The sequence below is a fragment of the Falco cherrug genome, chromosome 1 (assembly GCF_023634085.1).
Source record: "Falco cherrug isolate bFalChe1 chromosome 1, bFalChe1.pri, whole genome shotgun sequence".
NCBI lineage: Eukaryota > Metazoa > Chordata > Aves > Falconiformes > Falconidae > Falco > Falco cherrug.
In genome coordinates this window covers 95,134,740-95,155,494 of record NC_073697.1, presented here as the reverse complement: position 1 = coordinate 95,155,494, position 20,755 = coordinate 95,134,740, and the positions used below count along the sequence as shown (strand labels likewise).

General features: G+C 56.5%; 1 protein-coding gene across 1 annotated transcript in view; it reads left to right on the top strand.

The window, feature by feature from the left end:
• Nucleotides 1–982: 982 nt before the first annotated feature.
• WSCD2 (WSC domain containing 2) overlaps nt 983–20,755 on the top strand; it is a 36,140-nt gene continuing 16,367 nt past the window's right edge. The window contains exons 1-4 of the mRNA XM_055717388.1: nt 983–1,272; nt 11,733–12,712; nt 18,532–18,646; nt 20,254–20,438. Coding sequence (XP_055573363.1) covers nt 12,337–12,712; nt 18,532–18,646; nt 20,254–20,438 — 676 coding nt within the window. The 5' untranslated portion in view covers nt 983–1,272; nt 11,733–12,336. The remainder of the gene's footprint in view (nt 1,273–11,732; nt 12,713–18,531; nt 18,647–20,253; nt 20,439–20,755) is intronic.

Here is a 20,755-nt window from a genome sequence, read left to right as displayed (position 1 = left end):
CTCTGGCTGAACTCCAGTGCTGGGCCTGGGGGCAGTGCTGGGGCCAGGGCAACGGGGCGGGGGGGGGGGTCAGCATCACCCTCCGCATAGAATCAGAACCATTTAGGTTGGAAAGAGCTTTGAGATCATCGAGTCCAGCTGTTACCCCAGCACTCCCATGTCCCTAAGCACCGCGTCTATGTGGTTTTTAAAGTATCCCTTGCCCTTGAGAGTGCATCAGCGAGGCTGGGGCTGCCTGCGAGCTGGTTTCTGGCACCAACCTGTTTCTTAAAGAGGGGGAAAATAGAGGAAGAAACTAAACAAAAAAGAAACAAACAAAAGGAGGGAAAGACAAAATAAGAAAAAAATAAAGGAAAGAATAAAGAGGAAAAATAAAAAAGAAAAAAGGAAAGAGGAAAAAGGAGAAAGAAAAAGGAAAAAAGGAAAAAGAAAAAAGGAGAAGGGGAAAAAGGAAAAGAGGAAAAGGAGGAAAAAGGAAAAGGGAAAAAAGAGAAAAGGAAAAGGGAAAGGGGAAAAAGGAAAGAGGAAAAAAGGAAAAGGGAAAAAAGGAGAAAGTAAAAAATTAAAAAGTAAAAAAAGAAAAAAGGTAAAAAGGAAAAAGAAAAAAGCAAAAAAGGAAAAGGAGAAAAAAGGAAAAAGGAAAAAGGAAAAAGGAAAAAGGAAAAAGGAAAAAGGAAAAAGGAAAAAGGAAAAAAAAGGGAAAAAGGGAAAAGGGAAAAGAGGAAAAGGGGAAAAAAGGAAAAGAAGAAAAGGGGGAAAAAGGAAAAGGGGGAAAAAGGAAAAAAAAGGAAAAAGAAAAAAGAGAAAAGGGAAAAAGGAAAAAAAGGAAAAAAGAGAAAAAACAGAAAAAAGGAGGAAAAAAGGAGGAAAAAAAAAAAAAAACAGGCAAAAGAGCGGCAGAAGGCGCCCGTAAGCGAGCGGCGGGGCGGGAGGCGGGGGGCTGGGGGCCGGGCCGGCGCAGGGGGGAGGGTTAAGGCGGGCGGGCGCCGCAGGCCGGCGGGTGGCGCGGAGCCGCCGCGGAGCTGGATGGAGCCGCCGAGCCCTGGCGGCCGGGAGCGGCTGCGGGCAGCGCCGAGCGGCAGCCGCCGGGCCGGGCCCCCCTCGGCCGGCATGAGCGCAGCCCCCGCGGGGCAGGGCCGGCGGCGCGGCGGGGGCACGGCGGGGGCCGGGCCGCACTGAGCGCCCGGCGGGGACCCCCTGGCCCCGCCGCTCCCGGGGGCGGCCGGTGCATGGAGCGGCGGCGGCGGGGCCGGCCTGGAGCGCCCGGGGCGGGTAAGGAGGCGGCGGGGGGCTCCGCCGCCAAGTTGGGCTGCGGGGAAGTGGCATCGGCGGTGCGGGGGGGGCGGGTTAAAACCGGGGGCGGTGCGGGGGGGGGCGGGAAAAAAAAAAGCGCAAAACACGGGGGGCGGCGGGAGCCCCCAGCCCGGGGGAGGGGGGGCGCAGCGGGCGGGGGCAGCGGGGCGGCTCGGCGGGGGGGCGTGGGAGGTGCGGGGTGCGTGTGCCGGGGAGCTGGGGAGGGGGCTGCGGGGGCTGGGGGCGCTTTGCGGGAGTTGTTCGCAATTCTCGCCTCGGCAGAGATTTTTCGCTCTGGTTTTTGCGGCTTGCGGGAGGGTCCCTCGCTTCGGAGGGGAGCGGGAGGCAGGGAAAGCGCCCGCCGCCCCCTCCTCCTCCTCCTCCTCCGCCCCCCCGACACTTTGTGCAGGAACATCTCGCCAGGGGAAAACGGGGAGAAGAGGTGGTAATCCTTCCAAAAACACTTCCTCTGTTTGTTTTCTTCTTTTGATATCCGTGCTGACAACTTACTGGAATATTTTAATATAAAGTTAAAAAAAACCCCAAAACATTCGTGGAGAAAAAGCAGAGGCAGTTGGAGGACCGCGTGAAGGTTACCTTGAGCTGAGCGTTATAAACCATTTCTTCTGTCAAGGCAGGATTAAATAAAGTTTCCCGGCAATCTGGAGCCGGGAACCGCAGCCTGGCAGCCAGGACCATGCCCTGGGCTCTGAGTGCTCCCACCCCACCTGTACCATCCGCCCCCCCCCCCCCCCCCCCCCCCCCCCGCAGGTATCCTACCCACCCTACCTGTACCATCCCCCCCCCGCAGGTATCCTTCCCAGCCCACCTGTACCATCCCCCCCTGCGGGTATCCTTCCCCTCTCCGGGGAGTTGTGCCCCCTTAGCCTTCCCAAGGAATTGTCCCTTCCCTGGGTTCGGGACACGGCTCACTGGGATGGGTGGCCAGTGCTGGCCGACCCTCCTCGTGTCCCACACCATTAGGACGAGGGGCTGCTCTGAGCCGGCGTTTGTTAGCAGTTATTATTATTTATTGCACGTTCCACCCGTGCAGAGCCCTGGGAGGATTCCTCCGTGGGGTTGTGCTCAGCGTTGGGATGGCTTTCCCCGAGCCCCATGCCTGAGGAGGTGAGCCCAGCGTCCAGCACAGCTCACTCCAAACCCCTGGTTTCGGGGTCCCTGATGCAGCAGGGGGTCCTGGCGCTGCCCCTTTGCAGCCTGGCTGGGCAGGGGGACAGCCCCCCTGGTGTCCTCTTTTCCCAGCCAGGGTGTGCGGCTGGTTTTGCTCTCCCGGAGACGAAAGCCTCGTCCTTCCCGGGGGATGTTTTCCCCAGCCCCGGCAGCGGATCATGATGCCACTGGCCCACAAGCTGCCCTTGCTGACACCCTGGCCACCAGCCCAGGGGCTCCGGCCAGCCTGGGATGGGGTTACCCCATCTCTGGCTTCCAGATGCACCACGCTCTGAGGTTTCCTTTGCCACTGTTTCCTTTTTGTGCTCACTGCAGCCTCATGCCGGAGCCAAACCTCTGCCTGGCACCGTGTCCCCGTGCCAGGCTGGGCTGGGTCCCCAGGGCCACCCCTCAGTACCCCCAGCCCTCCGGGCTCCCACCCGAAGTCACGCTTTGCCCCGTGGGGGATCCAGCTTCCCTGGGCGTTCAGCATCTCTCCCAACTCGGTCCCAGCCAGCAGACAGGCCCCAGGAAAATCTTTGTTTCTTCCTCCTGTCCCCCTTGAGGCTACTAAGTCCTCAGGCACCCTGAGCCATGCAGGGAGCTGGCTCTGTCTGGGATAGGATTCTCTGTGCTTTGGTACCTCCATCCCAGCGTGCTGGTCCTCTCTGGAGCCAGGAGCTCAGCCTGGCACGGGAGGATGAGCATGGGGCAGGAGGACTTGCTGTTTGGCGCTGCTCAGCAAGGAGCAGGATGTTGACCCTGCTGCCAGGGACACCCATTGCCCCAGGTGGGATGGGGGTCTCCAGGGCCTGGGGGGAGCGGGGGCTGGCTTTCGCTAGCAGGGTCCTAGGCACTGTGGGGAGACCCATAGGGATACGTCAGAGGGTTGGGATGTGATCTGCGGAGCTAATTGCTTGCTCTCTGTGTGATCTTGCAGTGATCTGTGGGCTCACCCTCTGCTGGGCAGTGCCCACTGCTTCCTTGGGCTGCGGGGCATGCTGCCCTGAAGTGGGTCTGGGGGTTTCCATCTCAGCTGGGTCATTTTGGGAAGCATTCCAGTGCATCACTTCTAGAAAGCGTCTGTGATGTGCTGGGCTTTCTGCAGTGAGCTGCGATGCACAGGGGTCTGGCAGCGCTGCTGTGGGAGCTGGGGGGTGATGGATGCTGTGCGATGCCTAAATTCCACAGGGATGAGCCAGGGCAGTCACTGTCCCCTGGCCCGGCCACCTGCTCCCAGCCCAGTCTGTTCGCTGTGTTGGGCTCGGTTCAGGGTAGCCCTGGTCCCTCCTGGAGCCTGCAGTATTCGTGGAAAAGGCGGATCTCTTCCCAAACTGGGCCTCCATCTCCCTGGTGCAGCAGGATGCAATGCTGCTGGGTGTGTAGGAAAAGAAAGAAATCAGCCCCCGTGGGAAAGGAGGCTTTAAACCAAGGGCTGTGAGAAAGAATCTTTCTCACTATATTAATTTAAATAGGCTGCAGAAGGCATTGTCTGCTGCTTGAAAAGCTGTTTTTCTTAATTGCCCCAGCGCTGCATATAATCCCAGATTACCAAGGACTGAATGAAGTCTCCGTGGCAAAGACCTGCAGGAGCTGAGCATGGGCTTTACAGGCAAATTACTTTTGGCTCTTCCCTGCCTGGGAGGCTGGTGGGGATTCATCATGGACTGAATGTACCAGGCTCTCCCGTAGTAGAACCTGAAAGATGTTTTGGTGGGGCTGAGACACCCTCCTGGGGGGATCACAGCTCACAGCTCCCAACTGATGGCCCCCATGGATCTTGTTGTGGTCTTTATGGGATTTATGCTGCTATATGTACCATGCGGGGTGGTTCTGTAGGTGCTGTTGGGGGGGCTGTGCATCAGGGCTTCCCCTGGGGCATCTCCTTTTGGTGTGTGGCAGCTGGGTCTTGGTCACCTCCCGTGAATCCAGGAGCCAGGACTGGCTCTGGAGCTCAAAACCTCGGGATAAAACGTGCCACTTGGCCGCTCCAGTTTGGCTGCAAGGTTTGTTCCTCATCATTAAGCACAAGAGAGGAAAACAGCAGCATCGTGCCTTTCTCTGAAACGGGGATTCTGCAGGCTCTGGATGTGTCAGCGGCTGCGCTTCGGGGTTGCTTTGCCACCGCGGCGGGGACGGTGCAGGTGTCTGTGCATGCCAAGGCAGCCGCACTCTGCCCGCACTGTCCCCGCTGCCTTTGCCAGGGTACGGCCCTGCCAGCTGCGGCGGTGGCTGAAGGCTTTGGGGTGAGCAGCCTGCACGGCCAGGCATGGGGGGCTACGCACCCACGGGGGCTGGCTGCCCGCTGCCTTCCCTGCCACGGGACGGTGGCTGGCCCTGCCTGCTGCGGTGCAGCCGGTGGTGCTGGCATTGCATCTGAAAGAGGCCAGCCCTTGTATCTTAAATCTCATCCTCCCAGGCTGCTGGAGGGGGCTGTAGGCAGCGCTTGGGCTGAGGAGGGGGGGCTTTGCTGAGCCAGCAGCTGGCTGGGATCCAGCTGTGTCTCCCTGGGGGACAGCCCCTGCCTTCCTCCCACCCTCCTCCTCGTCCTTCCCCAGTTTGGAGCAGCCCCATGTGAGTGCCACATCCCTCTGGTGCATGCCTCAGCTCGCTAAGTCTTATTGAAAACCATAACTGGATTTTGCAGACTGGGCATAAAATACCTAGAACATAATACGTATTAAAACTCATTAGGTTAAGCCCATTTACAGATAGACAGTGTTGTGTGAATGAAATTAAATCACCTTTTTCACAGGGCTTAAGTGTCAAAAGGGTGCCATGGGCAAGGATAATGAGAAGGGGAAAAGCAGGCGCAGACCCGCAGCAGTCTGGGAAGCATCCCATAGTGTCACCAAGACCTCCCTGGGGTGACCTCTCCCAAAACCCTTGTATGTCACCACCGACAGAGGCCTGACACAGCTCATGTCCAAATGGAGTTGCTGTTCTGGCCTTGCAAGGAATAACGTGGAAATAATGGGGAAATAGAGGTTCCTCAGCATTGCAGATAGGGACAGGGCTGATGCCAGCAGCAGGGATGCTCAGGAAGGGATGTGGGGCCTGCAAGGATGTGGCAGGTGAGGGTTGCACTGATTATTTGTTTCTATTGCTGAAAACAGTGTCGGATCCTGCCTGCTCCCCAGCACCTGCCCTGCGCATGGCTCTCAAAATGCAATTAGCCACGGTAGCAAACGAGGTAGCTCCCCGCTCCTTCCACAAACACACTCTGGCCCTGCCAAAGGAAACCCAGGTATTGGCAGATAGGATAACGCTGATGGAGAGAGACAGATAACGCATGTGCTGAGGGTTGTTGCAGGATAATAGTAATAATAATAGTAATAATAATAATGCTGTAACGTAGGGTGCATTTCAGCAGCTGCGATGGGGATACTGGGTACAACAGCTGCAGCATCTCTGCTGTGCCGGCTCATTTAAATCATCCCACCGATTCCCTGGTATCCTCTGCCTGCCTAAGTCTCTGGAATACATGGCTATTTCCTTCTCTGCCTTTGGCATTGTGGCGTGTGCTTTTTAAATGATTCACGGCTTAAAACATTTTTCTTTATGAGTCGCTTTCACACTTGCAAGGGGAATTCATTCTACAAGAGGCTGGAATGGGCTTTGATGTAATTGCATGTGGAGGAACAGAGCGTGAAGCAAAAAAACCCCTTTTCGGCTCTGCTTGGGCCATTGCAAAGGAAAATACACCGGGAAGCGAGCGGAGCCCTGCAAGCTCCTGCGTGCTGCAGAGGTGGGATTACCTGAAATCAGTTGCCTGAAGGCAATTGCATTTCTTTGCTTTCAGGGGCTGGATGACCCTGCTGCACCCCAGCTTGGATTTGTTTTGGGAGCCCCTTGCCTGGCCCATAGCAAATCCTCCCCCTCCCTGTGCCATCCGAGTGTTTGCAGGGTCTGGCGAGGATCCGCATCCCCTGGGCGAGGATCAGCATCCCTTTCGTGCAGGTCTGGGGTGTTTGTGGGGATCTGCAATCCCAGGTAGCTCAACAGCAAATGTTGTAATATTTAAAAATGGGATTAAAGTTGCTTAAATCAGCTCGGTTAAATAAAATAGCCCTTCCGAGATGTGCTGCAGGCTCTGGGCTTCTCTGCGTAGCACGTCCCAGTCATTCTCGGCGCAGTGAACTAACCCGGGCAGGATCCAGCCCATTGCCCAGGGGGTTATTTATAACTCGGCCCTTGCAGAAACGGGGCTGGTGCACGGTGGGTTTTCATCCTCTGGAGAGTGGAAGAAGCACTAATTGGAGGCTGTGCAATTAGCATGGCCTCGTTTCTGTGGATCTCAAGGCCTTTTACAGACATTAATCAATTAGTCTGTGGCAGAGTCATCCCTCTAGATGAAAGGATCGCTTGGTCCTTGTGCCCAGCTGGGCTTGTGGCTGCGGCTTCCCCTCACCCTGGGCAAGTGCTGGGACTGTCAATAAATCTTCTCCAGAATATTTAAAAATCAGGTTTCACCCATAAGCGAGAAAGTCAGCTGCCTAATTACAGTCTAAAGCCCTCCATCGATTCACAGTGAGAAGGAAGATTTACAAACCCTCCAACACGCTTGGAAATCCTGTACAAAAATCTATCAGCAGATGGGCAGGTCCTGCTCTGGGTTTAAAAATCAGGCCAACAAATCCCAAATAAGAGGTTTTTCCTTTGCATATCTTGGTGGTTTGACCTACTGAAGGGATTTAAAAGCTACCCAAGGAGGCACACGCCTGGGGAACATCTCACTGCGGAGAAAGAGTTGGCGACCTCGGTGCAGCTCGCTGGGGCAAGCCGCATCCCTGGGCAGGGACGGAGCTGCTGCGATACCTAAAAGCTGCCAATTCAGCTGCTTTTAAGCACACACCAACCTTTGATGCACTCCGGGGATGCACAAACATGTTCCTCAGCACAATTCAGGCAGGGAGCAGTGGAATACATAAATTTTGCTTCGATTTAAAGGCAGCTGAGTGCTTGGTGTGCTTGGCTTGCCCCTGGCAGAGGCGGTGGGTGCTGGGTGCTCGAGGGGAAATGCATCAGATGGTCCAGACGTGCCCTGCTGTGTCAGAAACCTTGATTTTCAACGCCCCATTTTAGCTCAGTTTTGTTCCCAGCAGTAATGGTATTTAAATTCAGCCCAATGCATCTCATTTGCTGCTTATGTTTTAAAAAGTGAGAAAGAGTGAAAATCCACTGTCACAGGGCTGAAGAAGATGGCAGGTTTACCTGCGAGCTCAAGTTGGCCAGCTTTGGCCCAGGCAGCGATGCCAAGCTCCTACCACGGTACACTCCTGGGGATAGAGACTGAAAGGCTTGAGGGATGCCAGTGCCAAGGGTGCCTTATGTCCCTGGGTGTTCATACTGGTGTCACTGGTCGGTGCCATCACCTGCTGCCTCACTGGGGAGGCACGACTGTGTGCTGCAGGAGCTGCTCTGCGGGGACAGTGGTCACCCATTGCCAGCACCCTGTGGAGGTGCAGAGGGAGGGCACAGGGCTTTCTGAAAAAGCACATGGTCCCTGCACCAAAGTGGGTGGCTTTTGGGTGACAGGAGGTCCAGGGTGCATGCACTGCATCCTTGCATGCCATGCACTGGGTGCTGCACAGTGTGCACTGGGTCCTGTGTGCCGTGCACTGGGCCCTGCACACAGCTGGATTTCCAGGTCTCAGCAGATGCATTTCAAGGGTAAGCTGTGTTATGCACCCAAGGGTGTTCAACGGGGTGCAGGACCGTGCTCCCTACCATGCCAGGGCTGCCCTGTGGCGTGGGACCGAGGTTAGTGCCTGTGCCACAGCCCTCCCGTGGGATGGGGCCCTGGGCACATCACCCCGCTGTGGTCATTAGACTCCATCCTTTCCCTCTGTATTTTAAAGCCCTATTCTTTCCCTGTCCCTCTGATAAGAAATGCAAATGATGTGATGAAATTGGATAGTTCAGTCGCCTTCTCTTTCTAATGGAACACTTGTGTTCGTTAATTTGCTGTTTTTAATGGGCTGATTGTTCTCCTGTGCTGGGGGAGCCACGTGAGCCCTTCAGTGTGTTTTGCCATGGTCAGATGTGAGGTGGTGCTTGAAGGCAACTGAACCTTGGTGCTCAATAATTGCAGAGCAATTTGGAGACAAGACCCAAATGTATAATTTATCGGCACTTCATTCATCCTGGTCAGGAGCGGTCCCAGAGATGCTCAGGCTGCTCGGTGGAGCCTCCTGGGATCTGTGCCCACCTCCCCACACACCGGCTCTGCTTGGAGGTGGGGAGATAAACCTTGCAAATTAACGAGGATTTCCTTGGCCCGGCAGCCAGTAATTGCAGAGCTCCAAACCTGCAGGCAGAGCTCGCCTGCTTTCTGCTGGCCTCAGTATTGCTGCCACCACAGAGGGAGGTGGTTCAGGTGCAGAGGGATGCTCAGCCAGGCATCTTGCTGTCAGGACAAGGATTTTGGCTCTTGGCAGGAGTGTGACGAGGGAGGTAGGTGAGGAACCAGCCCCCCCAACCCCCCATCCCGGCTGGACCCGCTGCCTGCTTATGATGGCGCAAAGTGCCTGGGAAATGTCCCTGCTTGGCTCTGCCATGCTTTGGTTCTGGGGGAGTGGGGAAGGATGCCCCAGTCCTGGTGCTGCCAGCTAGGGGGGAACTTTCCAGCCACACGACTCCCGGGGGCTGGATCTGTCCCCTGGGACCTGAGCAGGACCCTGCTGACAGCCACAGCCGGGAGCGGCTGGGCATAGCGGGTAATGACCAGGCGAGGGCTGGGGGATAAATCCTCCCACAGCCTGGCTGTCCCAGTGCCGAGGCTGCAGCAGCCTCAGTGCCCGGCCACCCGTGGCAGCCGATGGAAGCCCGGTCTTATGATGCTGCCCGCTGCACCATGCTGGCTGATTAATGTCCCGGTTAGCTTCGCTGGTTTGGCTGGTAAAGTGTGTCACCGCTGTCCTCTAGCTGGGCTGGCACCAGCTCTGCTTGGAATGGCAGCCCTGGCAGGAGCTGCCCTGCTGCCCACGGGAGGAGAGCCTGAGCCTGGTCAGGCAGCGTGGGGTGCAGGCAGCAGGGAGGCAGGATGCAACCCCCGGGGGACACTCACTGGTGCAGGCTGCAGTGGGGATGGGGACCCGCAGGTTGCTGGTTCCAGCCCAGTGCTGCTGCACCACGGGGTGGATCCATCCTGACAATGTGGGGAGGGCTGGTGGGGTGCACGGAGCAGCGTTGTGGGGTGCTGATGGCATCCCCCGTCCTGGATGGCCACCAGTAGTATGGGGTCCCCCTGATCAGCCCCCCGATGTGCCAACACTCCCTGCAACGGGGAGCGTTGGTGCCAGCTCTATTTGCTGCACTCGCTGTTTGTAAACCATAGCCAGCGAGGGAGCTGTAAGCGGAGCACATTATCTCCTCCAGACAATTAGCAGAAGCATTAATGGAATATATGCAAATATGCAGTAATTGACCTGCGACTCCACAGTTCATGATGGAGAAGGATGAGCTCCAGATGGCTTAATGATAGTAATTTAAGCCCCTTCTTTATACGCCATGCTTCCTTGCCATAGCCTGGCAGGACTAAGCCCAGGCAAGGAGGACATCGAGTGGCAGTGGGGATGCTGGGGACCAGGGACAGCCCCAGGGCTGTCCCGTTTTCACCCCAGCAGCATCCTAAACCGCTCTGTATTCAGCATCTGTATAAAGCCCCGGGAAGGTGGGTTGAAGTGCAGAAGAGCAGCCCATGCTGGCATGGGAGGGGAAGCTGTAAGGTCCTGCAGAGCAGCCCTTTCCGGCTGGCCACCGGCCAGGGAGCACGGGAGAGCAGCCAAGCACCGACAGGTCCATGGGACCACTGTGCTGGGGGATGCTCGCCCACCACGGTGGGGGCTGGACCACCTGCCCCGGCTGTGCTGGGGTGCTGCCTGTGTCGTCATCCTGCCATAGAGGTGCCTGCAAATGCAAAAGCCCAAGTAGCAAGCAGTCTCCTTGCTTGCCTACTACTCTGGGTTTACTCAGCCTTTACTCAGGCTGTGTTGGCCCCAAATGTGGCTAGGGAGGGGGTGCTTTGGGGGAGCCTGAGGTGCTTGTGCCCCATCAGTGATCAGCCCCACGCAGCCTGCCCAGCCCTAAGCTCCACAAAAGTTCACCTGGCAGAGCCAGAGGTATTTGAATAACCACTCTGGGAACCCAAATTAAAATATTTATGTATAATTCATGCCATATGTTCCACCAATATTTTTTATTTAATCAACTGAAGACAGATGGCAGGAACATAAAGGCCATTAAACTAATGGCACTTTGTCTTTCCATTTATTTTCGTCTCCTTTCCTAAAATAAGATGAGTCCATGACAGGCAGCACACCCCGGGCACGGGGCCGTCCCTGCCCCCGCCAATGTGCCAGCGGGGTGCGGTGACAGTGGTATTTGCCACTGTGAAGCCAGCCCCACCATGTAACCTGGTGTTGTGGTGTCCTGGGCAGGGCTGGAGCGATCCCTCCATAGCCGGGGGGGGGGGGGGGGGGGGGTTGGGGAAGAGAAATCCCCCCAGGGGGAAAGCTCCTGGAGGGGACTGTCCCTTCCCCGGGCTGGGCTGCCCTCCCTGTGCCCAGGGCTGCCAGGGATGGCTCCAGTAGCCCCGGCCATGGCATTCCTGGGGCAGCATCGGTCCCAGCTGGCAGGGCTCGATGGGGACAGTCAGCCCTTCGGTTCTGGCTGGAGAATAGAGGATGCCCTGGGTGATGCTGAGGGTGTCATGCTCCTGGGGGGACCTCCTGGTGCTGCGGGGTGCCGGAGCAGCCTCACACTGCCGGTGGGCACTCACTTGCCAGGGGCTTCATTTGGAGCCAGCTGGTACACAGAGATGTTCAGGTCTAGCGGTGAAATGCATGTGCACGAGTGCGTGTGCACAAGTGAGTGTGTGTGCTTGCACGGATGTGTGTGTGCACAGCTCATCTTCTTGTGGGTGAAATGGGGTGAAAGCAGAAATCCCACGTCACCCAGAGCCGTCCTGTAGCACCTCTCCTGCATGATGTGGCAGGGACTGTGGGCTCTGGAGTCGGGACTCACCCCCACATCCCGGTCCCTAACCCGGGCTGCTGGCAGCCAGCATCACTGCCACCGCACCGACGTCTCCCAGTTATCCCCCATCCTTGTGCCAGGGGGACGCTGAGCTGCCCCTCTGCAGGGCTGAATGGCAACGAAGAGCCCGGGGAACCTTCCTCACCCCGCAGGGGGACGGGGACCGCCATCCTCCCCGGGACTGTGTCCTGGGATGCTTTCCTAAGTGTGCCTTTCTCTTTGACTTGCAGGTGGAGATTTCTTGCCCTGGGAGTGAGATGAATGGGGCTTCGTTAGACAAAGGGTCCCAGTCAGCATTTCAGTCCCCGAGACGTGTCCAGGGACTTCTCATTCTTTGTCTGAAAGGGCGACGGTGCCGCTTTCATTAGAGAGATGCTTGCGAGAGCCGGTGCCGCCGAGCGGAAAGGCGAGCAAGAAGAGCTGCGTCAGCTGATCGGCTTTCAAATCACCTTCAAACCCTCGATTTCCTTAACATGATCCCTCCATCAGCCGAGTCTCCAGGGCACGGCCGGGGGGCTTTGCCGGGAGGAGAATAAACAGGGGACAGCGGTGACAGCCAGCACTGGAGAAACCCCCCGAGCACAGCAGGGGGGCCTCAAAATCCACCCCTGCTGCCTTCCCCGATCCTCTGGGAATTTTTAGGATCAGGCAATAGCTTTGCGTGGCTTCACCCTGCAGCCCCCGCTGTGCTTTCGGGGCACCCAGCTGCTCCCCCGATACACCCTGGGAGCCACCTCCAGCCTGGGGAGGGGGCAGAACCCCCCTCGGAGCATCCCTGGGGCCAGAGAGCAGCTGCCCCGCGGCGCTGGCTGCCGGGGAAGGGATGAAGACGCTATGGCCAAATTATTGGTAAAACTCCAGCGGTATTTTCGGCGAAAACCCGTGCGTTTCTTCACGCTGCTGGCTCTCTACCTGGCAGCCGGCAGCTTGGTTTTCCTGCACTCGGGCTTCACCGGGGAGCCCACGGTGCCGGGGAGCCAGCGCAGCCCCGGGGGCGGCGAGGGGCCGGGGCTGCCCTACCTGGGGGTGATGCAGTTGAGCCGTGGCTTCAAGGCAGCGGTGACGATGCCGGAGGGGGGACGGCGGCATGGACCCTGGTTTAAAAGCACCTCCAAGGAACCGGCAGAGAGGGGCAAAGCTGGAGACTACGGCAGCACCCGGAGCCGGGCACTCAGGGGTAGGAGCGGCCGTGAGAAGGAGGAGGACAGAGGTAAGGGCTGGGGACACGCGCCCAGGTTGGGGTCCTTCCCCTTGGCCTCTCCTGGGCAAAGCCTTGTGCTCTGGGGCAGTGGTCTCTGAGCTGGTTTGGTTGTGCATCCCTACCAGGAACAAATTTCTGAGCCCACACCCCCAGTAAATGTGTATTTATTTATAAACCGTATGCATGTGCTACCCGGGCGCTGAGATTTTCTTCCCATACCCACACGGACTGCCCTGCATGGGTCCTGGGGTGCAGGACCCCACTTTCGAGACCACTGGTCCAGAGGACATTCCCGGAAACATCTCCTCCCTCCTTCCCCCCTCCCCAAGTGCCAAAAAACCGCTTTCATTTTCCCATTTTCACTCTTTCCCACTTGTGCATCATCAGCCTCCGAGTTGCACCTTGCTGGGACAGGTGCTTTTGGGGGTGCCAGCTGGGGAGAGGATGCACCCCATCTTCATCCCATCCTCTGGCTGTGGGCATGGGCCAAATTCCGTGATAATTCTGTTGGCCCCAATGAAGACTAAACCCAGATCTGTTTGCATTGTTGGGGTGCTGGGGCAGGGGCTGGCTGCGATTGCCTTGCAGGCACTGAAGTGCAGGCAGGTGGTGCAGGCAGGGCTGGGATTTGGCCTTTCAAGGCAGGAGATCCCTGCCTGGCTGCTGCCTGGGGTGCGTGGTGTATTGTCAAGTGGGACTGTTATTAATGAACAAGGATAAGCGAATGTAGTGGTTCTCATTGATTTTTAAAATGGGATCTATTTATCCTGAAGGCAGCTGTATGCAGGGTTGCACACTCGCTCTGAATTTGGGTGGCTGATGGCTGCCCATCAGGGCTTTTGCATCCTAAGCGTTATTCAGCTCATCGCCTCCGTCGCTGGCACCCATGAGCACCCTTGTGCCAGCAAACCTCACCCAAACACATGCAGAGAAGCGTTGCTTCTCTGCCAGCTCCACAGCCCCCCCAGCAAAGGAGCATCTCACACCTTCAGCCACTGTGGAAGCCGTTACGATTTCTCGTGGTTAATAAGGTGGGCTGGCGAGGAGCAATCCAGTTTATCGCTCCAGTGCCGTGTGGCGTGCTGGATGCCTGGGTGTTCAGGGCAGGAGCTGCAGCATCGGCTGGCCAAGGAAACTCAGAAGGGGCTTGGGAGCGGGAGCTGCTGGAGAGGTGTCAGGATGCTGCCAGGCTTTCCTCTGCCTGTTGCTGCTCGCGTCTCTCTCCTGAGCTCCAGGGTGGGCCAGATCTCTGGTGGGGGGATGCACGCCATGGGGAGCCCCGGTGCCTGTGAAGGCTGCTTTGCGTGAGCCAAAGCCGGGCTTGTTGAGGAGCTGCCCCAGGCGGGGGTGGCACATGCGATTCCCCAGGCACCCCGGGCTGGGAGTTGCAGCTCCCCAGACGCTTGATGGAGCAGTGGGTGTGCGGCTCGGGGAGAGGCAGGAACCCCCAACCCTGTGGCAAGCTGGGTGTTTCACAGGGGTTACCGTGCTGAGCCAGGCTTGGTCCCCCCAACCCAGGCTGCTCCGAGGCCACCGGAGGCTCCTCTTTGGCCACCAGGCCTGCGGCAAGTCTGTGCTCATATGCGATGCACAGCCCAGGCTTAGAAGCGGGAGGAAAAATGGCTTGTGGTGCTTAAGGGACTTTCTCATGCTAAAATGAGATGAAAGGGGGTTTCCCTGTCGTGCCCCCACGCAGAGGGGTCTCCGGGAGCATTTCTGAGGCGTATGCAGCCGTGTTGCTCCATTAATGCGAATTGACATGTAGTGAATCCTCACCAGATGGTTCATGAGCCCAAGCTGTCAGTCACCATAAAAACCCCAAGCAGTGCTCCTGTCCCCAGCCATATGCAACGCGTCCACCGTGATTAACCTCTGCCAGCACCGCCACCCGCCCCCGCCCTGTGCCCAGCCGCAGCGGGGGCTGCGAGGGGTGGGGAAGGGATGCTGGGCTCTGGCATCGCTGGCTTCAGCTGCTCCTCGGTGGTTGGTGAATATCATCTTCCCGGTCGGGGAATATTGTCTTCCCTCTTTTTAATCTCACGTGGAAGGGCTCAGTGTGGGCAGTGGTTAATGGGAGCCAGTGCAGAGCTGGCAGCTGCGGGGTGTGCGGAGAAATTCTCATCTCAGCAGCTCCCAAGCAGGATGGTGCGGAGAAATTCTCCAGCTTGAGAAACCCCCCCAAGTCCAGCGTGTCCAGCATGCCTGTGGGGCAGGCAGAGCCCTAGGCGATGGATGCTGAGCACCCACCTCGTTCCTCCTGAGTGCCCGCTGCTTCCCTGGACCGTCTGGTGGGAGCAGGCAGATTTCAGCGGCGGTGGTAATTAAGCAGCAGACAGCTTAACAAGGTGGCTGTGGAGGCTTTGCCACATGAAATTGTTCTAGAGGGAATACTGCTTCTAAAATCATCTCTGGTTTAGCTAGTGTGATGTGTGGCTCTGGCTTGCTGGGGCGATGTGCCTCCCTCCTTCTCCTCCTCTTCATCCTCCTCCTCCCTCTCCTGGCCACACTGGTGGAGCCCCAGGGTCAGGCCAAGGTGTGGGTCAAGGGCAGCCCAGTTGGCCAGGGAACGGCTTTGGCTTGTCTGCATCCCTATGTGAAGGTGCATCTCCTGCCTCAAATCTGGGGGCATTTTTGGATGGTGAAGCTGGGGCAGGGGCGAGCCCCAGCCTCAGCCTGGCGATACCCAGCATTGCTTCCTCTCCACCACATCCATCTCTGGTCCTTTGCTGGCCATCTCCGGCCATTCCCTGCTGGGGCTGGGCTCTCCCGTGACACCTGAGCAAGCAATGCCATGAAGAAAGGGGGACCAGCCACCCCAGCCACGCAGCCAAAGACACCCCCGTGTCTTCTGACACCAATGCATTGTCCCAGGGGTGGTCAGCGTGGGCCACCCTTCCTGAAGCTGCTGCCACCAGCACCCACCCGCTCTTTCCCATGCCCACACGGAGCGTTTCCATTCTTACATGCCGGTCTGGTATTGCTAGAGCTGTGGTGAGCCCTGACCCATTGCCAGCGAGCATCGGTGCTCTGTGGGGCAGGTGGCTGCAGGGGAGTGTCGGGGGGCTGGGGGGGGCGCGGGCGCTCAGTGCCTGGCGTGAGGCTTTTGATCAACCAGCTGGGAAATCAAGGGCAGATATTTGTTTCAAGCATCACCCTGCAGCACGGCCCTGTGAAAACACTTCTGTTGTGCCTTGAGCTCGCTGAACGGCAGCAGTGGGTGCTGGGAGAGCCCAGCGAGGGGCCGGGTGCGTCGCCCAGGGGGTTCCTGCTTGCACCCCATGCCTGCACCCAACAGGGACCCCAGCGCCAAAGCGGTTTGTACATGTGTGCTGTGCCACAGCCAAGAGCTGTGATGCTCTCTGGAAGCCCAAGCTTTACATTAAGCTTTAGATTAAGATATTAAATCTTAATGTTGTTGGTTTTTTGTTGGGTTTTTTTTTTTTACATTTGCATTTGTAGTGCGAATGGCCTCAGTGACCAGCCTGGCTCCTGGAAGAGTGAAATGTTGGGGGAATTGAATGACTGTTGCTGGGTGGATCTGTGTGTGTTCCCACACATCTTTCCAGCTTGCTCTGAAATTCCCCTTGGCCCTGTGAAAGCTGTGTGCTGGGGCTCAGCACCCTCCTGCAAGCTGTGCCTGACCCGACCCTGTGCCTTTCAGCCCTGTGCCTTTCAGCATCCCCCTGCTCGCTCCTCCTTCACTTGTTGTCCTCGTATCTCCCTAATTATTCCAGTTGCCTTCCTAATAAGTTGCAGCAGGCATATGTCAAGAGCAATGGATTGAAGGTAATGCACATCAGTCACCGGCTCTGTGTGAACGACTGGAGTCATCCTGCACCGGTTAGATCTGTCATGACCAAAATGAGCTGACCTGCCGAAACCTGCCCAGCGCTGCGGAAATGCCACGTTATGCTGAGAGTAATTGAGAGCAATGAATTATGACTTTTTGGTGGTTAAAGTTAAATCAGGCACCTTTCTCTCAATCTTTCTCCTCCACCTTCCTCCAGGATGGCTTGGGGAAGCTGCTTCGCAGCGCTGGTGGGGTTTGCACTGAGTGGCTTGGTGGGGAGGGTGGGGGTCTATGTATCCGTGGGTTGTACATAATAAGTTGGTTCAGGGACCCCCCAAGAGATGCACAATGCAAGCAGGAGGTAAGTAGTATCCTGTAGTGTGGTCTGGTATTGGTGTGGCGCATGTGGAGATGCTCTGCTATTAGAAGGATAATTTAATGTGTGATGGAGACATGGAGATGGGAGGAGAGACACAGGGTGGTAATGACATACGGGAAGATGCACCTTGCTTGCCTAGAGCCATGGCTTTACTCTTGCTCGGAGCAGGAGAGCCCTCACCTCTGCTCCTGCCCAGTCCTGTGCTGCCAGATATCCCAGTGCTTTCCCTGAGCCCTTTGACCCGGGTGCTGGGGGCCAGAGCCCTGGGTGGCACAGCTGGAGGGGTGTTTGGTGCTGTGAAAACAGCACCTTGGCTTGGGATCTGGTGGCCTTGAAGGGACGGGAGCCTCTCCTTTAGTCTCCCTGCATTGGGACTGCAGCAGCAGCTCAAAGCCAGAGGCCATCGTCCACCGCACGAGCTCCAGGATTTCTCCAGGACAGGGTCACCCTGTGCCAGCATCCTGCAGAAGATGCCCTGAGAGTGGAGCAGATATTTCAGAATGAAGAAAAAAAAAATAATTGCAGTTATATTCATCAAGGATGCATACCTGAAACAGGGAGCAAGATGAACCAGACTGGTTTGGGATACCAAGCCAGCTCTGCCATTGCCCCCAGGCTGGTAAGACCTGGCTGCTGGTGCTCAGGGCCACCCTCCCCTCTCCCTGGTGCACCCCCACTGGGTAGCTGATCTGCACCCCCTCTGCCAGAACATGTTAATGGACACCTCATTAGCTGATTACTAGATGGCTAATCCCACCGGCTTCTGAAACCCCTGTACTTTTCGGGCAGCAGTGGCAGCAAGGATGCTGAGCATCCCTGCACCAGTGCCGCATCCCTGCATTCGCAGCAATACATCTTCCCCCCAGAAACTGCTCAGGTGGGAGCAGGAGCAGGGGACTAATGAGGGCAGTAATGAGGGCACCTAACAAGGAGACTGAGGGGGGACAGGGGGGCACTGGCAGCACAGGGCTGCCTGGGGGTGGCTCATGGACCAGCTCACCCCTAACAAGAGCCCACAGCCAGCACAGAGCATCACAACAGGCACGCAGGCGAGGAGTTGGATGTTTGTTTTCAGATTATTGGGAAAGGCTACATTTGTCAAATAAATGGTTTCACCATAACTTTATTCAGATCTATTCCCTGTCTACCAGCATCTTCATTTGCTCTCAGCACGGGCATCAGCCTTTACTTTGTCAAGTGTTGGTGCTGGGCAAATATCCTCTGCAATTGATGTCTGGGGCTGGGGGAAATGAGCTGCTGGCTGAGGAAAATGTGTTTTAAACCATATTTCTCCATTCTGCCCACCCTGTATTCCTGGCAGGGCAGAGTGAAGGGGGTGGGTTATTTTACCACATAACGTGTCTCTTTTTGGAGCCACTTTGCTCAATTTTGAGATCAGCAGAAAGGAAGAGGACAGAGAGGAGAAGCCTTGGAGAGCCAGAGCATCTTTTCTGTCCATAGTGGGTGTTTCTAGGCTTAACCTTTCCTTGCAGCCTTCGCAGGGGCATGTTGTACCCAGAGCACGCATTTCGAAGGCAAACAAACAGGGTGCATTGCTGTGCATCCCTATTTAGGGAAAAAATCAAAAAAAGGGAGGTGGGAATTGATGGGGTCAGCCCCTGTTGGTTCTTACCCTCCTCTCCTGTACCCTTCCCCCAGCGAGATACATCGGCTGCTACGTGGACAACACTCGCCGGCGAACGCTGCGCGGCATGTCCTTCTTTGACTACAAGAAGATGACAGTCTTCCGTTGCCAGGACAACTGTGCTGAACGGTAGGGTGGGAGACAGGCACCGCGTCTTCATAATTCCCGCACACCAACAGCATTTCTCTGCTGTCACAGCTCCCTGCCCTGGCTGCTCCCTTCCCTCCCACCTTCATTCTTTTTTCTTTAGATTTATGTCATTCCCGCCCCCCCCCCCCGCCCCCCCCCCCCCCCCCCAATTCACTGGTGTTTTCTAGGAGCCCAAATTCTTCCCCCAGAAAAAGGTAGTGGTGATGGGATGATGGGTTCCATCCTTGTGTGGCACAGCGGGGTGTAAGGGCTCCAGTTTGGTGCTGGAGGAGCCTTGGATGCTTCTATCCACCCAGGGGTGGCCCCACCAAAACACCCTCCCCAGACCTTCCCAGCTCTCCAAGCACATCCATGTGCAGCTGGGGAGACACATGGGTCCCTTGCTGTGGGAGTTTTCTTCTTTGCCCAGCGTTATACGAAGAATGTGCCCTAAACATGACCCGTGCCGGCGGGGCAGGCAGCGTTGCAGGCAGTTCGCTGCCTCCAAACTCTCCCAGAGGCGAAGCCCACCTGTGTAGCATCCCACGGCACCTGGGCACGTCACTGCAAAGGATGATCGCTGATCACTGGGACAGTGGCACATCCCCTGCGTAGGGCTCATCCGCCTCAGCTGGGTGGACATGTGCCATGCACCAAGCCGACTGCTGTGGCATATCCTTGGGGGTGCCATCGTGGGGCTGCTCCATGCCAAATCCCCTCCCCCCAGCAGTAGCAGCCCCCCAGCAGGACTGGCCAGTCCGGCACTGCCCTTCTCCAGCAGGTTTCCAGCTCTGCGGGCAATTGGCAAGCACACCTGTGCTGCAAGCCTCCCCTGTGCAAATCCAGCCCGTATCAAGCAGCACAGCTCTCCCACATTGAAGCCCAGTGACGTTCCCATCACTTAATTCCTGCTCTGCCACGTGTTCCATCCTCCCTGCCTGTAAGAAATGTTGCTGCTTCTTGCTTTATGATCTCTGTTGTAGCCCATGGAGCCCTTTCCCTTAAAGCAGAATAGAACAGAGTAGAGCAGAATAGAATAGAACAGAACAGAATAGAAAGAGAAAAAGAAAGAGAGAGAAATTAATAGGATAGAATAGAATAGAACAGAACAGAATGGAATAGAAATAGAAATGAATAGAATAGAAATGAATAGAATAGAATAGAGGAAAAATATAGAAAATAGAGAATAGAGAAAAAGAGAAAAAAAGAGAAATTAATAGAATAGATTAGAAAGAGAAAAAGAAAGAGAAATTAATAGAAGAGAATAGAATAGAAGAAGAGAAGGGAAGAGAAGAGAAAAGAGAATAGAATAGAACAGAACGGAATAGAAATAGAAAAAGAAAGAGAGAAATTAATAGAATAGAATAGAAAGGAACTGAATAGAATAGAAATGAATAGAAATAAATAGACTAGAATACAATAGAATAGAATATTTTCAGTTAGCAGGGACCTACAGCGATCATCTAGTCCAACAACGCATCCTTGGGATGCAGTGCTGCTCCCAGTGCTGGGTGTGAGCTGGCTGCAGTGGGGATGCTCCTGCAAAAGCCCACAGAACCTGGGGGATGCCCGAGGATGCGCTGAGGCCCCTGTCTCGCTCTCCCCAGGGGCTACCTCTATGCAGGGCTGGAATTTGGCGCCGAGTGCTACTGCGGGCACAAGGTCCAGGCATCGAACGCCAGCGAGTCCGAGTGCAACATGCAGTGCAAGGGGGAGAGGAGCAACACCTGTGGCGGAGTCAACCGCCTCTCCATCTACCGCCTGGAGCTGGCCCAGGAGTCTGCCAGGAGATGTAAGTTCATGTCAACACGGCTCCCAGCTCAGCCCTGAAATGGGGGACCCCCTTGCGGTGCTGTTAGGGGCGAGCCCCAGCACCCTGTGCTGTGTAAGCCGGGCCATGGCTTGAGGGAGGTGGGCTGAAAGTGGTTCAGGTCTGTGGCTGGGGTAGTTTTGCTCCTCTAAACCACAGGGAACCCCCTGCAGGAAAGGCTGCCAGCCAGGGCTGGGTGGAGCGGGGACCCCCAAGGACCCCACTGGGAATTCAGGGCATTTTGGGGGACTTTGGCTGAAGACCCCTTTCCTGCTGGCCAAACAGGACCATTGTTGTGT